Source organism: Sorex araneus, chromosome 4 (genome assembly GCF_027595985.1).
Source record: "Sorex araneus isolate mSorAra2 chromosome 4, mSorAra2.pri, whole genome shotgun sequence".
In the NCBI taxonomy this organism is placed as follows: Eukaryota; Metazoa; Chordata; class Mammalia; order Eulipotyphla; family Soricidae; genus Sorex; species Sorex araneus.
Window position 1 is genome coordinate 137544733 of NC_073305.1, and position 17780 is coordinate 137562512.

General features: G+C 45.3%; 1 protein-coding gene across 1 annotated transcript in view; it reads right to left on the reverse strand.

The window, feature by feature from the left end:
* FYN (FYN proto-oncogene, Src family tyrosine kinase) overlaps positions 1 to 17780 on the reverse strand; it is a 225139-nt gene that overhangs the window by 36483 nt on the left and 170876 nt on the right. The window contains exons 6-12 of the mRNA XM_055134239.1: positions 16129 to 16227; positions 13100 to 13203; positions 11822 to 11971; positions 8445 to 8609; positions 5358 to 5537; positions 2636 to 2712; positions 2381 to 2534 (exon numbers count right to left, since the gene is read on the reverse strand). Of these exons, the coding sequence (XP_054990214.1) occupies positions 2381 to 2534; positions 2636 to 2712; positions 5358 to 5537; positions 8445 to 8609; positions 11822 to 11971; positions 13100 to 13203; positions 16129 to 16227 (929 nt within the window). The remainder of the gene's footprint in view (positions 1 to 2380; positions 2535 to 2635; positions 2713 to 5357; positions 5538 to 8444; positions 8610 to 11821; positions 11972 to 13099; positions 13204 to 16128; positions 16228 to 17780) is intronic.

Sequence of the window (17780 nt, forward strand, 5' to 3'; positions counted from 1 at the left end):
GCGGGTAGGGCATTTGCCTTGCACTCGGCCGACCCGGGTTCGATTCCCAGCATCCCATATGGTCCCCTGAGCACCGCCAGGGGTAGTTCCTGAGTGCAGAGCCAGGAGTGACCCCTGTGCATCGCCGGGTGTGACCAAAAAAGCAAAAAAAAAAAAAAAAAAGAAAGAAAGAAAGTGTTGGGGAAAGTGATGGTGCCTGTGAGAAAGCCAAGGGGCAGGAGGGCAGGATTTGACGGCCAGATTTGGGGTGGCTGCTCCCGTCCTGATCCAAGGCAAGCAAGAATGCTGAGGTGACACCAGAGTGGGTAAGTTCCTCTTATGTAACCACCACTCAGAGCCACCGCCAGAGGGCACTCCCCACATCGACTGAGCAGTCAAGCCCCGGGAATGGGCTCCTGCTAGCACCCTAGGGTGACCTTCTCTTTCAAGGCTTTGAACCTCACCCTAGAGAAAGGCCACAGTCCAGGAGCTTGGATCGCTTGGGTGCACAGTGTCTAACCACACATCAATGGCACTTACACAGCCACTGGGATGGCTCCCTGCTCTTCCCTTCCTGCATGACGTATTCCTGCCTCTGCCTCTGCCCTCCCGCTCCCCTGAGGGCTGACAGGGCTGCCTCCAGGCAAACCTCTCACTCCAGCCCAGGGCTGGGGCCCGCCGCCACCAGCCTCCTGCAGCCTACCTTGACTTCAAATCACCCTGCACTCTCCCTGCACGGCCATGCCAATCACAGCTATCCATGTGCCTTTGATTAGCCGTACGGCTTGCCATCTGGCCCCCCTCCCCGGGGTGTAGTATGCAGTATGCAGTGTGTGTGTGTGTGTGTGTGTGTGTGTGTGTGTGTGTGTGGTGGTGGGGCATTCACTGTGGGCACTGGCTACAGGCCAGCCCTGCTGCGTGTTAGAGAAATTCAAAGAGCCGAGCTGTCTGGCCAACGTGACATTTAGCATTTGGACAGTATCTGTGCCAGCCAGAGTCTGAGTGAAAGATTTCTCCTTATCATTCGAGGCCCCTGTTCCACTCTCTGAGTCAAATGAAAGAAGAGAAGGACGGGCGTGAAATGAATTAGGAAAGAAGAGGGAGCATTCCGGAGGTGGGTCACAGAAAGCAGCACCCATGTGCTGCTGTAGTTCCTGGTTTCCTCTGAATGATGGACAGACAAGATGCCAGTTACACAGCACAGGGGCAACCCCGTCCTGCAGCTACTGTACAGGACTGTGGGAGCCCCCGGGAGGCTGCACAGAGCACACTTCATTCCACACCATTCCCCGTGGACTGCGCGGCACAGAGCCCAGAGAAGCAAGCCCAGGATCCCTGAGCTGGGCTGCTTGAAATGCCCCTGAGGAGCTGTGTTTGGTTTGGGTTGTGTTTTACCAAGAAGCTGATTGAGACCATCTCTGTAGGGGGCTCGATGTGGGGAGGGGAAGGTTGAAGAAAGGAGGTGGGGTTTTTTGAGGGCCTCCCTCTCTCTCTCAAGGTTGCTCCAGACCCCATTCCTGCACCCTTCACGCTGATCTGGAACACCCCTCCCCCACCTGGCAGCTTCCTGTGGCCTCTGACTTGGAGTTGGGTTTAGCAGGAGGTGGGGAAGGCAACCATAGAGCAAATCTGGGTTAAACTAGCCCCCCCCACCACACTCTACCAAAGGGGCTTTCCTCACCACAGCTGAGCAGCTTTAGTCCTGGGTCTCACTTGTCCCCCCCACCCCGCCCCCTAGCCCTGTACTAGCTCTGAGAAGCTGCGCCATGCCTTGGGGTTTCACTGGACAAGGACTCTGTTGGAGCCTCTACAGAACTTCCTTTCATGCACATGTCTTTTGCTTATTTGCTGAGACAGATGGAGTGATGGGCAATTCCCTGGCTGGACACTTGGCCTTCCACCACCCTTCTCCAAAGGTCAAGTGTCCGAGGGCTGAATGTTGAGAGGAGAGGGGCAGCAGCCAGGGGGAGCTCATCAGCTGGCACTCACTAAAGCAGCAAGTGTCACCCTTCTACTCAACCAATTTTGGCTCCCACTGCAGGGCTGTCAGATGCCTGCCAGACCGAGGAGTGAGAACCCAGCCAAAGAACGAAGTTTCAGGGACTGGGGTGATAGTACAGCATGCAGGGTGCTTGCCTTGCATGTGGCTGACCTGGGTTTGATCCCTGGCATCCCATATGGTCCCCTGAGCACCGTGAGGAGTTAATTCCTGAGCAGAGAGCCAGGAGTAACCCGAGCATCACTGTGTGGGCCCCCCCACCCCGGATCCCCTTCTCCCACCACCAAAAAAATAATGAGATTTCAGATGTTTCTTGGAGTAAGGATGGGAAGGACACAGGAAGGGGAATGCAAGAAACTGGTCCTGAGGATGTGACTGCCAGCATCGCATGCAAGGGCTCACCTTGTCTTGCTGTGTACTCATTATCTTCGATCAATCTGGCCAAACCGAAGTCCGCAATCTTGCATATCAGTCCATTCCCTACGAGAATGTTTGCTGATCGCAGATCTCTGTGGATGTAATTCATGCGCTCGATGTAAGCCATTCCTGCAGCAACCTGTGGAAAATCAGGGAACAGGAGATGGTTGTTATACTGGGGCCCTCTGTGCTGATACACAATTCCACCTCAGGCAATCATCAGGGCACCAAGGGGCCTACCTGTGCCGCCATGTCCACAAGATTTGGCAATTTCAGAGCTCGTCCTTCTCCATCTTTTAAGAAATCAAGTAAACTTCCTAGGAACGAAACATAAAAACATTTCAATTTAGTTTGAATGATAAAGATTCCCACCAGTGGGCTATATTTGGTTTTAAGAGTAAGGTTTTATACTAAGAATTATGTCATCAAATACTTAGGTTTTTTTTTTTTTAAAGCAGAGTAGAAAATCAATTCATGCACAGAAAGTCAGGAGAGTTCTATTTTTAAAAATAAACTATGTTCATTTCTAAGGACAACAGAAGCCTTATAAAAATAAGAAAACTCAGGGCTGGAGATAACTCAAAGGGTCAGAGCTCCTTGGAGCACTGAACCCACAGTTTAGTCCTAGGAACTACATTTGCTCCCAAACTCCCCTAACCCTGGCACCACCAGGTGTGGCCCAGGTGGCCACCAGCACTGATACCCGCACAGCTGGACGGAGTTTCCCAGGGAGACTCCTGGGTCCACTAAGCACTGCTCAGGAGGTTGCCACCTCTTCTCCCCTCCACCCCCCTCATGTAAAAATGAAGCAACTGGACTCAGTTCGGTCATGTCCTCAACAGGCACCTGGCTATGGAGGCTACGAAGTTACCATGCATCCCCCTTCTTCTCCAATCAGCCCTGCAAGACTAAAGGGGCGAGACCACGGAGTCAAGTGGTTCTTCACCAGGCCTCCTGGGGCTAGCAGCCCCAGCACCCTCAGGGGACTTAGGAAAAAAAGTCAATCGGCAGGTGCCAGCCCAGATTTGTTGAGTCCCAGGTGGGAGGACAGAAACCTACATTTTTAAGAATTTCCCTGGGTGATCCTAACACAGAGTCAAATTTGAGAATCACTGGCAAAATTTCCAGATTTCAAGTCAAGAAAGGAATATCTGAGAAATGCAAGGTGGGGCAGTGAGGTCTTCCCATTGCATCAGGGCCATCCAACCCTGAGAGCAGACACCCAAAAGAATGGCTTGAGAGTCTACCCACTTGGGTGACACGGTGACACAGCTTTAGAAATAAGCCCAGGTTGGGAGGGCGCGCCCCAAGGGCCAGCACAGGTGCTCTGCAGAGGGATGCCCAGGCTTGCTCCACTGAGGGACACTGGGAGCAAGCATAGGGTTAGCAGCAACCCCCAAACACCAGTGGGGGGGTGGCCTTCAAACAGACAAAAAGATCAAAAACAAGAGGAGGAGGGTGGGAGGAGGAGGAGGAGGAGGACGAGGAGGAGGGGAAGGGGGAGGAGGAGGGGTGGGGGGAGGAGGAAGAGAGGTAGTGGGGGAGGAGGAGGAGGAGGAGGAGGAGGAGGAGGAGGAGGAGGGAAAGGGAGAGGAGGAGGGGTGGGGGGAGGAGGAAGAGAGGTAGTGGGGGAGGAGGAGGAGGGGAAGGGGGAGGAGGAGGGGTGGGGGGAGGAGGAAGAGAGGTAGGGGGGAGGAGGAGGAGGAGGGGAAGGGGGAGGAGGAGGGGTGGGGGGAGGAGGAAGGGAGGCGGGGGGAGGAGGAGGAGGAAGAGGAGGAAGAGGAGGAAGGGAAGGGGAGGAGGAGGGGTGGGGGGAGGAGGAGGGGCGGGGGGAGGAGGAAGAGAGGTAGGGAGGAGGAGGAGGAGGGGAAGGGGGAGGAGGAGGGGTGGGGGGAGGAGGAAGTGAGGCGGGGGGAGGAGGAGGAGGAAGAGGAGGAAGAGGAGGAAGGGAAGGGGGAGGAGGAGGGGTGGGGGAGGAGGAGGGGCGGGGGGAGGAGGAGGAGGAGGAAGAGGAGGAAGAGGAGGAAGGGAAGGAGGAGGAGGAGGGGTGGGGGAGGAGGAGGGGCGGGGGGAGGAGGAGGAGACAACGACTGCTCAGGATGGCCACTGATGACTTGTTTCTTGTTTTCATTACAAAACGATTCATCAAATAATCCTAGATACAAAGGGCAGATTATCAGGGCCAGGGAATAAAATTGGTAAAAAAAAAAAGTAAAGACATGGAAAAGAAAAATTACACTGGTGTCCTCTGATATACCACACATTGCCTTTTAAGGGTGTTTCTTATTTGCTTCCTCTATTTTTCCATAACATAGTAATCTTTGGGATTATCCCCAACAATATTGCTATGATTAGAAAAAAAAGACAGAGACAGATAGTAAGAATAAAATGTGCCTTTAAAAGCACGTCATTTCTTCATCTGGTATTTAAGAATATGGCTAAAAGAGAAAAGAAAAAAGATGATGGGGACTAAACTTAGCCTAGGAAACAGTGTCTGGTATTATCTGCTCAGCCCTGCAAAAAGGATATTTGACAAAAGCTATAATATTCAAAGTTATGGCATATTTTCATAGCCTTCTGTGCCCCTCTTGATATTGAAAAGGAGGTGGAACTCCTGATACATGTGGCAGGCCAAGGGTACTGCATTTCACAAGGATGAGGGGGTAGACTTGGGTCAGAATAACAATTTGCTTAAAAATGTCTTCAGTGGGCTTGGAGAGGGTCCAAGGGCTGTTTTGCTGTGTGGGATCCTCAAGTTTAATCCTGGCACTGCATAGTCCTCCGAGCATCTTTGGGTGTGTCCTCTACCTTCCCTGCAAAACCATTCTCACTAATGAGTACACACTTAGTACTTGCTGATGAGAAAACCGGAAGCAGGAAAAACGCCGAGACTAGAGACTGAATTTCTCTCCCTGAACCAAGCCCTGTGGGTCACTGTGGGGTCCCAGAGCCCATATCTAACCTTTATTCATATACTCAGTGACGATGTAGATGGGTTCCTCTGACACCACTGCATACAGCTGCACCAACTTGTCATGCTTCAATTTCTTCATGATCTGTGCTTCCTCGAGGAATGATTCAGGGGACATTGTGCCTGGTTTGAGAGTCTTTATGGCTACTTTCGTGTTTCCATTCCAGGTACCTGCAGACCCCCACAATATTAAGTTATATTTAGGATTTTCTTTTGATGGTTGAACTCCCCAGCCCCCAACTCAAATATCTATAGTTATTTATGTAAAGTTACATTTTACATGGGGCAACAATTACAAGGACTCTTTCAAGCATTGTGCAAAGGAAAAATGGGATTTTTTTTTTTTGCTATTTTTTGGTAAATAGTGATTTTTAACTTCTTTTCTTTTTGGTGCTGGGAATTGAACCCAAGGCTTCACACATGTGAGGTAGAGGCTCTATCACAGAGCAACCACTCAGGCCAACTCTGCTCTTACTTCGGTTAGGTACCACTTTCCTTTTCCCAGCTTAGTCCCATGTTTACCAATTTGTTTCAAAAGCTTGCGACACTTCAGGACAAGAATGAAGTCCATCCAATGCCCTAGAAAGTAGATTCAGTTTCATTTGAAGGAGTGTGATGCTAAAAGGATGACCACGGACTTGGGATGTTTGGAAATTATCTCTGGATTTTCAATCACCTGCAATAATGGGCTACTTGAGTGAGTCCTTGAACAACTGGGCTAAGGGTGCAGGCAGGTAAGTACTGGCAAGAAGCTCAGCTGACTTGCCATTACTTTACCTAGGTAAAGAAAACTCCTTAGCTTTACTGATGGTTAGGTCCAGCAAGAACGATAATAACTATCAGCTGGATTGGGAAAATCAAACAGTAGCCAAGTAGGAAGAAAAGCATTGAAACTGAGTGTGTTAAAAAAATCTAATAGTTTTAGAGGCAGGCTAGGTTTTTTTTTTTTTTAATCAAACTTGGTTACCTCATGAGTAAAATATAGGAATCGAAATGAATTATCTTCTGAGTCTCCTGCCACCCCCAAGTAAAAGGAAGACTGGCTTAAATTAATTTTTATACTTAAAAGAATTTAAAAGAGTTTAAAAGTTCCACAGATTGAAGAGTCCTGATACTCATAAACATGGTTCACAGAATTATAATATGCAATATAAAAGAATACAGGTGACTGAAAGAATTTGATCAGATCTTACAGAATGAGCCACTAAATGTAAATGGGGAACTTGACATTTTGTAAGTGTATATTTGTCATATGATTGTGGTTAGCACCCCCAAATTTTAAATAGAGATATTCTTCTTCTTTAATAAATACCTAGTTACTTACATTTATATTTCATCCTTATGTGGAGCTACCACAGAGTGATGTTTTATGTTTGTGGGAAACAGGCTCTCACTACTATGTGTGATGATTCAAAGTTAAATATGTTTTTATAGAATCAAATTCCTTCTTATTGTATGAATGACTAGATTAAAATTTCCAGGGTCTACAGCTGCAATTATAAAATGGGCAGACGAGGGAAAGAAAGGCCATACAGACTTATTTTCCAAATTAGAGAACTGAAGTCTAGATAGTAATGACATGATAATATCAACTCTGAATAATAAGGATGATAACTATTCCAATAACGTATACATACACATCTAATATCTGAAATTGAGTAATTGAGTAATTGTAATTCAGTAATATCTGTCTGTTCATCCATCCATCCATCTATACATTTGTCTCTACGTATCTATATGGATATTTGAGTAATCAGACTTGATTTCTAGTGATTTCTTTAACTTTTATGCAATTCCTTTAGTGTAAATCATACTTAAATACCTTTACTAACACATAGGAAAAGGATCCAACTTATATAGTTTTTATGGAAGCATAAAAAGAGGATTCCATAAGCACTGCCTTGCAGACAGATATTTTTGGATGGAGACTAAATGCTTGGATTATCTCTAAGAAAGTGGCAAACTGCCCCAAACTGGTGTTACACAAGCCCAATGCTGTCAGTCTCATCAAGAACAACCAAGTTAAGAGAAGTTTGTCTACTGAGTTTCCAGTGTCTGCAAGGGACCCAAACATATGGTTCATGTATCCTTAAAACCTAGGAAGTTGGATCCCAGTTTTCCAGATGAGGAAACAGACTGGTTAAAAAAAAGTCCTTTGCCCAAGGGTAATTAGCTATTGAAGATTTAAACCCATTCTCTTGAGCAAAATCTCCACAGTCTCCCTACAGTAGCCCAATAATAGCATCTTACCTTCCCAGGTCTTAGGAAGAAGAAACACCCAACTCTGATTGTAAGGGATTTCTTTTTGTGCCTTACTTAGTGAACCATGGGAAATGAGATTAGAAGAGCACATTCAGGTATGACTGTATACTCAAAAGCTGGATGGCCCGAACTCAAGTAGCTATCCAGGTTGAGTATTGCACTCCCAATGGCTACACCTGCATTTTTTGGTCCAGAAATTTTCTTTCAATTGGTTTTGGGATGCAGCCCAAACAAAAGGTGCCCTCTGCCTTACCAAGCCACACATCAGCGAAACACCCATGACCCAACTTCTTCTGCAGAAACAGGGAGTCACGTGACACTTCCCAAGCATCTTTAGCCAATCCAGAAGTTTGTGGGGTACAACTCGGTGCAATCACAGTTAAGTTAAAACATAAACCATCAGCTTTCTCTACAGGAGAAGGAATTAATAAAGAAAACACAGACCTTATGATCCATAATTATGCATGCATTAGGAAAGATGGAAGGTGACTTGCCCGTTAGGGTAACACTGAGTTCATTTGGCAAACATTTGCAGCTATGAATGAGGATAAGATATTTGATGCCAGTGATAACATTCCTGGCACCATTCACAGGTTTATGAATTGAGATTCCAATAACTGTATATTTTGAGCCATTTGCCAATCTTGTCACTTAATAGCCTCTGGAAATTTCAGAATTCTTGAAATCAAAATTATTGTTCTTTATAATTTGAGGGTTCTTCCTAGTCAAAATTTTTTATTTTCCACCTTCCATCTTTGGCCTTTGGGACTTCCCAAAGAAGGTCACAGAAAATAGAGTAACTGAGTCTCAGCGTACCCATCCATACTTCCCCAAACTGCCCATTTCCCAGTCTCTTGATCAACTGCAGGGACTCTCGAGGGATTTCCCAGACATCTTTGGTTTTGACAGACAGATCGGTAAGCCTCGGCATCCCTTTGTGACAAGGAACTACTAGGCGGCAGCAGAGACCTGCGGCTCTCTCTGATGGATCAGGGGCAGCAGCAGGAGAGGGAGAGAGAAGCAGAACAGGTGAAACAACAACATTTACACGTACATAACAAACCCATTCAGCACATAGAGATACTTCAAACAGGGCTACACCAGCAGAAAACTACACACATCTTAGAAAGCTAGACATCACACTGAAACATAATCATTGGAGGTAGAAGACATTTTAAAATTGGACTATTCTCTGCTCTCAGGTATAATACACTATACACATATGTACAGATACAGGCTGTTTTGGTGTCATTATCAAGTCAGGAAAACTTGTTTTCAGTCCTACATGCTAGTCACAAGTTTTCCAGAAACCCAGACACCGCGCACTGACTCCAAAAGACAGTCCTGGACATACTGCCGTAAGGTCATCTTTTTCTTGCCACAATATCAGCTGGGGCGCTCTTTGATATGAATATCGTTAGAATTATAACTTGAGCAGTACTCCTGCATGGAACATTAGACCCTTAGAAACTAGTGAGATGGAGATTCTATTTGGCAGGGGAAAAAAGAGACCACATTTCTCGAGTGCTTTCTTTGCCATTTTAACTGACTCTGTCCTATCAATCAGATACTCTTGCTTCTTTCATATTTCCCATTTAAAAAAACCTTTATACAGTCTCTGATGTATAATTTAGGAGTCTGATTTGAAAGGAGAAAATGAAAAGTAAAATCTGCAGAAATTCAAGAATGTGAAAGAACTCCATTTCCTACAAAATGAGGAAGGAAAAAAAAAGTAGTCATCATTTATAGGTTATTTGGAGGATTTCTAAGACCCCCCCCATCTTTTTTTTCTCTCTCATCTCTTTTCATCCAGTTTTTCTTTTTATAGAGTACATTCCTTTTAGAATCTAGCAGTGCTAAGGGGAAATTACCTAAACAGACAGTAGGGGACAAAAGGTAAGAGAACAGGGGCAGGTAGGAAGTGACAAGGCTGCAGAGAGCAGGGCAGGATGAGCTGAGCCAAGGCGGGGCTAGGGGCGGGGCTAACTGAGTTGGGGCGGGGCTAGGGGTGGGGTTAGCTTGAGCAGGGTCGGGGCTAGCTTCATCAGCCACGCCTATAGGCTTTAACCCTGGGAAGGCAAAAGCAGAGCATCCTTCCCTTGTCTCCAGGAACCTTTTTTTTCTTTTTCTTTTTCAGTCACACCCGCGATGCACAGGGGTCACTCCTAGCTCTGCACTCAGGAATTACCCCTTCAAGGGATCATATGAGCTGCTGGGAATCCAACTCGAGTAGGCTGCGTGCAAGGCAAACGCCCTACCCGCTGTGCTATTGCTCCAGCGCCTCTAGGAACCATTTTAAGCTACTTTTTATTTTTCTTTTAAGCAGTACAATATTCAATTTAATTAGTATCAAATAAATACAATTTAAAAGCTGTCAAATTAGCAACTAATATCCAACTTAGCAATCTAGGTAGATATGATTTCCCTATATAACCAGTTTTGGGAAGGCTCAGTGAAACTGGTAGGCACTTGAACACTTTATTGGTAACAAAATATCAGCCTGTACCAGGAACCTTATGCCTTACTTTAAGCTACTTTCTATTCCTTCCTTTTTGGATAGAATGTTCCTTTGCGCTGTTTAGACAAAAAATTATTTATGTGTCAATATTTCAAAGGCATTTTATTGTGTGTGAGGAAGCAGGAACAGGATAAACCAATATAAAACAAATCTAGCTTGAGCTAGATTATTATTATTATTTTTTGAGATTAAAAAATGCCTTTAGCTCTTCATATACCTTCTCTCCTTCAAGCTTTATGATGTTATTAAGGTGTACTTTCCAACACAATATTTTCAAATGATTCAAACCCTGGGGATCCTGCTGAAGTTTGGCTATAATAAAATGTATTTTGGCATTTGGAAAATCTTTACAACATGCAGGCATTTTGAATCTATCACTTAAGTTCACGGAGCTATCTTGTTCTAGTTCTTGCTAATATTTCATTAGTGCCCACATAAAACAAAGTTACCTAATGCCCTATTTAATTAGTACTGCCAAGTGTGGTTAATTTTTCATTTACTTATTAGTGCTCAGGATCAATAGATTGACATTTTCTCACTGTAATTTTTGAAAGATTGTCTTTGGTGGGGAAGAGATGTACCACAAAATCTTATACACATTTAAGAAAGTTCATAGAGCATTAGTTCAGGTCAGGTCATGCTATATATATATATATATATATATATATATATATATAATTTTTTAAACTGTCTATAAGAACAATATAAAAATACATTTGAGTATTACAACAATTACAGGGCTTAATGGGACACAAAGATCTATCTGAGCATTTATATCCACGCATCTGTACTCATGTGTGTATTACACAGTAGGACATACTTGTTAATCTAGGAAAGAAAGCAGCTATCTTAAAAACTGCACATAAATCCATTTTATTTGTATAAACTGCAATTATAAACATCAATGATTGAGTTTTGCTTCATTTTGGAGTTCTTTTGGGGGCCAACTCCAGGCAGTACTCCTGGCTTACTTCTGGTTCTATGCTCAGGAATCACCCCTGGCAGTGCTTGAGGACCAGATGGGAGGCAGGCAATTGAAACTGGGCTGACTGTGTGGAAGGCAAACATCCTGCTCCCTCTACTATCACTCCCGTTCCAAAATTGAGTGTATAGGAACTAAAAAATTAAGGTGACATTCAGGTGTTAGGACAGAAACTGATAAAATTAGAGGTTTAATTTAGTGCAACGGGTGCAACAATGGGCTAATACACCTTAGACTTAGATGTATGTAGACATGGAGCTGAGAGTCAGTGATGGTGAAGAGACTCCCCTTCGGGAGGCCCATAGAGTATCCTCCTGAGACCACACTGCTTCCTTTCACTGTTTCTCATTACCTAGTGCAGGATCCTGGGAAAGATACCTTGCAAAGATTCCAGGGTGATGATGAAAAAACAAACAACTTTTAAAATTTAATTAATTGCTTTCTACACCCTGGGAAACAAAAGGTTAAATAAAGACTCTTTGGATTAATGTTTTGGATAACTATGGTGAATGGACAGTCACAGAACCTGCTGGTTGTCATTCCCACCTGAGGGTCTAGAAAAAAAAATGATTTTCCTAGTGATGGTACACATTTGTTGGGCCACTTTGTCCTCCCTTCTCTTCCTTGCACCCATGCCCACCCTTTCTCCCTCCAGGGTCCAACTGGTGAGTAGCTGGTTAGAATTCAGGTTACCTGAGTAATGTTGTACAAGCTGCTGGAGTGTTTCAAACTGGGCCCGGGTGGTAATGTAGTATCCACCATTGTCAAGTTTTCGAATTTTATAATGTTTGACATGGTCTCCTTTCATATCATCCCAGTCACGGATAGAAAGTGAATAGGCACCTGATAAATATGGAAAACATTAGCAGCTCCAATCATTTTGAGAACCAATTTTCTTTTTCAGGTCTCATTTACTTGACTATTCTAGTTAATATTTATCAAGGAGAGACACACACAGACGTGCGTGCGCACACACACACACACACATACACACACCTGTTTCGTGACATAGAAATAAAATGCCGTTTTCCTGCAAATATCAGAAGAGATCAACAATAAAATGATTTCTTGCTAGAAAACAAAAGCTTTTTGGAATTTTCCCTATAATTCTTTACTCAATACACTTGTGTTATCTAATAAGGAACAGACACCATTCCCTGTAAAGGGCAAGATAAAGGGGAACATACTTCTCCATTACTGCAATTTCTTCCCTTCCTTAACCAAGCAGCTTCTTAATGCAGGGATAGAGTGTTCTACAGAAACCTAAGGTCTTATTTTCTCTAAATGCATTTTTAATTTCAGGGTTTTTGTTTGTTTATTTGCTTTGGAGCCACACCTAGCGATGCTCAGGGCATATTCCTGGCTCTGCACTCAGGAATCACTCCTAGTGGTGTTCAAGGGACTATATGGTATGCTGGGGATTGAACCCCTGTCAGCCATGTGCAAGGTTGTGTTATAGAGCAGCTAATTTCTGCTCTATAACACTTTGATGGGGCAGATAACCAGTATCTGGTAGGTCCTTTCTCCTGGCCCAGATCTTCTTGTGGACAACTGGGTTGTTAAAAACTAGAAAAATCATCAGTTAGGGAGAAAGAGGTCCTTGGTGTTTATACATATATCAAAGAAATGCAAAAATGACTTGTATGACTGGCACCTAAGGAACTAAGAGCTTCAGAAAATCACAATTCTAAAGAACTTCTAAAAATCCTATGATCTTAGGCGCCTGAAGGAGCGGAGCTGTCCAGCCCCCTTTGCGCAAGGAAGGTCTTGATTTTGAGCCTCTTTAGTTCTTTTAGAGCTGCCTGCAGTTCTAGAGCTTAGAGGGAAATCTGAAAAGAGAGACTCAGCTCACATGGTAGGGACCCGTAGGTGCCATTCAAAAATCCCTGTAGTTCGAGATAAGCCTTTTATCCCCTCTGACTAATCTACAGATGTGAGTGACAAGCCACCTTCTCGGACTCATTATCTTACCTTTGGTGGTTTCACTCTCACGGATAAGAAAGGTACCTCTGGGGTTTCCAAAGGACAGAAGCTGTCGCTCAGCATCTTTCCGGCCAAGTTTTCCAAAGTACCACCTTTGGAAATCAAGGAAACACTTTTTGAGATCAAGAAAACGTTTTAGAACCATCATTTACCCTGGAAGCCCCTCGGCCCGCTGTACATGTTCCTTCCCTGCCTTCCCTGTGTACTTCATCCTGGCTTCAGCCAGTTCTTTTTCGATCCAGTTTTGACTCATTCCCTAATTCATCTCTTTCACCCTCAAAATAAATTAGATCTGAATCATGGGTTATTTTTCTCCCTTCAGGGATGACAGGAACTGGGTTTGTGTTAAAACTGCCACCTGCATGCATAAAAACAGAAAGTCAAGACGGTGTTTTGAAATGCTGACAGCAGGACCTGCTTCCTATACCTTTCTGCATGACCCTTGATTTTCAAGCATACTTACAAGCTGGGGGAAATTATAAAACCTAGTCTCAGTGTCTATACTGATCACTGATGTAAGAATCAGAAACATGCCAGTCAGAAAGGATTGAAAACAAGACATGATTTTTTAGTAGCTTCTACCTATGGGTACTAAAAAAAAAAAAAAAGAGAAAGAAATAACTGCTCAGGGCTGCCCCTTGCTGAAGATGACAGCTGCCTGATTATGCATTAGCGGTCTCTTCCTGTCCAGCAGGTATGAAGATGTGGGTTAATAGAAGAGATTTTCATGACTGGGCAAGGATCTACCACATGTGTGCCCTGCCCAGCTGCAGAGGTGGGTTACTGTGCACAGTGAGCTCTTCCTTTAAAACATTTGACTGGAAAAAAAGCAGAGGAGGTAACACACTTGCCCAGTTTAATCCCCAATACCATAATTGGTTCCCCAAGAGCCATCAGGAGTTTTCCCCGAGCCCAGAGCCAGGAATGAACCCCAAGCACAACCAGGCGTGGCCTCTAAACTAAAACCAAACCAAATCCAAAAATACTGGTTTCATCAACATTCTTATCTTCTCCCCCAGCAAGTGGCAGGCACTCTAGGGCCATATCAGGACATCTCCTACCAAGTTCCCTCTAATCTGCAGTTTGTGTCTTTCTTTATCCCTCTACCCTCTGGCCGGTCCCCACAAGTTCACAGTTTGGCATTGGTGCTGAAGGAACAGCAGGTGTTCCAAGAAACCCAAGGGAGAATTCCGGAGCATTCTATTGGAATCTGCAGACAGGAATGCTTTTTATAATATTTAACTGTGAAAGGATTTGCTCTTCTAAGAAGACATTACGATTCATTATTCCTGAACATAGCTATTATGCGTTCACTGTCAAATTCTTTTGTGAATGAAAGGGCTTCGCTGGAGATAAGAAAGCAGACTCTGCATGCAGGCCCCTCGGTGACTTTGAAAGGCACCAAAGCGTGCAAGAATACTAACCGGGCACTTGATGGCATAAAGAGCACTGTCCCAATTATCTTGGAGAAATGACTCTCTAGGTTTGTATCAAAATTCCAATTAAAATGTGGTGTAAACATTAGTGGTGGTGAAAAAGAGAATGTTAGAAAATGGGTTGTACAGAAATAAGAGCATTTTGAGATGATGGCAATTCTTGTCAATGTAAAACCAAATGCTTAATTTAAAGATGCTATGATCATCTTTAAAAAAATGTTAAAAATTGACTATTATAAATATAACTTGAGTACAGAAAAGGTAGATGCTCCATTAAATAAAAATAAGGTTGCCTTTTTGGTGGTACCTTTTCTTACTAAAAGGTGGCACCTTTCATATTCTGAAACACGAAGATGGCTGCAAATCTTTCCAGCAATTAAAAAAAAAATCACAGAGTTGCTGAAGACCAACAGCAGTCCCTGGAGGACAAAGGAGGGCAGAAGCCCTGTGCACTTGAGTGTGAGAAACAAAAGCATCTTCTTAGCAGAAACGCAGGGAATTAGAGATCAGAAAATGGCCTGACTGGGGTCTGGGCTGCTGTGTGCAGCAGCCTCTGTTCAGGGCTGAGCCACACCCAGGCACAGTGAACAAGCGGGATAAAGGCTGGGCTCAGGGGCTGCCTTTTCTTCCCAAGAGAGCCCCTTCTCGCAGAGGCAAAGGCACCTCCGGTGAGTGGGGAGAGCCAGATCTGCCAGGCAGAGAGCAGATTCCAGCACCCGGGAGATGGCATCTCTCCAACCCTTCTCCTGCTCAGAAATTAGGGTCGCGCTTTAGCTATGCTGCCAGCAGTTCCCTGATATGCCCATTAGCCCCCCAGGTCAGGAGAGGGAACCAAGAGAGAGTCTGGAATCCCCTCCAGCCTAAGGACGATGCTCTGCCCAAACAGGTCCCGGAGTAATTCCTGGGTCACCTCACTGCTTGTCACAAGGAGCTTTCATGGGAACCACGTGAGACCCCGAATCAAAGGGAAAAATGATTTGGAACGCCCCACGCCAGGGTTCCCCATGCCCTGGGCTGTGCTGTCAGTGAGCTGTTTCTGCTGCAGCCCGGAACTGAGGGTTTTTCAGAGCACCTTTACTATTCCTGATTCCATGGACGAGAAAGGAAACCTCCGTAATTCAATCTTTACAAATGATTTGCTCCTCCCCTTCCCTTTACCTTCTTTTATTCTTAAATGATTTGACATAAAAAAAATTTCAGCAGACTGCAGGCTAAGAACTTAGGGTTGGCAATAATCTATGTGCTAGCTAGAATTTCATTACTTTTTTTTTATAGTTACTTTCTATCTTGGGCAAGTAATATTGGATTTTCATTTAAGGTACGGATATAGTTTCCTTTTAAAATAAAGGTCTGTAAAAGTGAGCAGGCTTAAAGAAAATTACAAATGTAATACAAGCACAAGTCTTACAGAGACAGCCAACACCATGGCACGGAGCCTAGAACACAACACCAGCCCCTTCTCGACCCTTAACCGCGCTATCAATTTTTTGTCTCCCTCCTGCACAATCTCAATGCCACTTTATTGTAGTGACTAACTTTAAAACGCAAGTAGTCAAGTGAAAACAAGGAAACAAAACATACTCTTCTGCTTGGATGGAGTCCACAGGAGCCACGTAATTGCTGGGAATGTAACCCGTCTCTCCAGTTGTCAAGGAGCGAGCCTCCCACCAATCTCCTTCCCTGCAGAGAAAGGGGAGTAAAAAGGACGTGAGTTTGAAGACCATTCCAGTGCTCCGTGTTTGCAGATTCAAGGCTGCAAGACTGCATGACCCTCTCCCTGCCCCCTCACCACTGGACTTCTCCAAACTCCACCACAGCCCCCTGTGGTAGTCAAATGGCTGTAATCCCAACCGACAGGGAGTTAAACACAGCCTCTTGGCTCTTGCCTTATCTTGAATTAAGAGTGGGTTGGAGAGAGAGTACAGGGCTTCAAGTGCTTGCCTTGCATGTGGCAGTCATTTGTCCAGAAGGGGGCTCTTGGGTTTTGGGGAAAAGAAGACAGAAATTTGTTTAGTAAGTGCTCCTAACTTGGATAGACAGGGAGGGAAGCCTTCCTAGCTCACTGGAGAAAAAAACATTATAGCAACAAGTACAAAATTACAATTATGTAAGATGAAGGGCTTGTGAACTCACCTTATTGGGGGCAACACATAGAATTATCTTTGCAAGAATTTGCAACACATACAAGCATCCACCTGTCCTGTTGTACTCTACACACACACACACACACACACACACACACACACACACACACACACACACACACTATGGCAAGTTATAAGCTTAGAAAGGCAGAGAGGGGAAAAGCCTGTACCAACTGCACTAATTCAGCTAACAGCCTCATCATGTGCCCGACCCCCGGGCAGCCAGTGACCTTCGGTAGTGCTTGAGAGAAGCACTCCCACTCCTCTTGGCTTTAGGGTCCTGTGGTCAGCCACCAAATGTGGCATTGGGAAAATGAAAGGCAAGCCTTGTAGCAGGCAGGAAGCTCCTTAGGAGACACAGGGAGTGAGAGAAGATGGCGCTGGATGTGCACCTTGCTTGCTCTCCAGAAAACGGGCTGGACAATAGACTACAATAGGCAATACCTTGCTCAGAGAATGTCAACCTGATATCTCACCGATTGCTCGAACACTGACTAGAGGCGGGTGGTAGGTGGGGAAGGGTGGGGCAGCTCTGCATGGGGCCCAGGACACTTCAGAAAGGAAGGGGATTCCTGGCCGCACTGCTGTGTCCACCTGGTGCTCTGACAATGGCCTGTGTCCCGCTGCGGAGTGCACAGCTCAAGGCAGGAGGCTGTGGAGGAGGGGCGGGCAGCACCGCACTCAGCCCACAGCAACCAAGTCAGGGAAACACCAGCAGCGGGGGCTGACAGCACAGGGATGGAGGACATGCCTCTTCCTAGTCACCACAGCTCACAGGTGTGCACAGGTGACAGCTCTCACATCTCCCCAGAGCCACCCACAGGCTTGTGACCAGGAATGTGAGGGGGCGAGGGAGCATGTGAATGCCCAGAGTTATTCCAAACCTCTCAGACTCCTGGCCACCAATCGGTCAACTCCTCTTCTTCTCCTTTTTTTTTTTTTTTCAAATCACTCTATGGGGCTGGAGAGATAGTGCAGTGGGTAGCTGCTTGCCTTGCACACAGTGGACTTGGGTTTGATAGTTGGCACCACGTAGGGTCCGAAACTGCCAGGGGTAATCCCTGGGTGCAGAGCTGGGAGTAAGCTCTG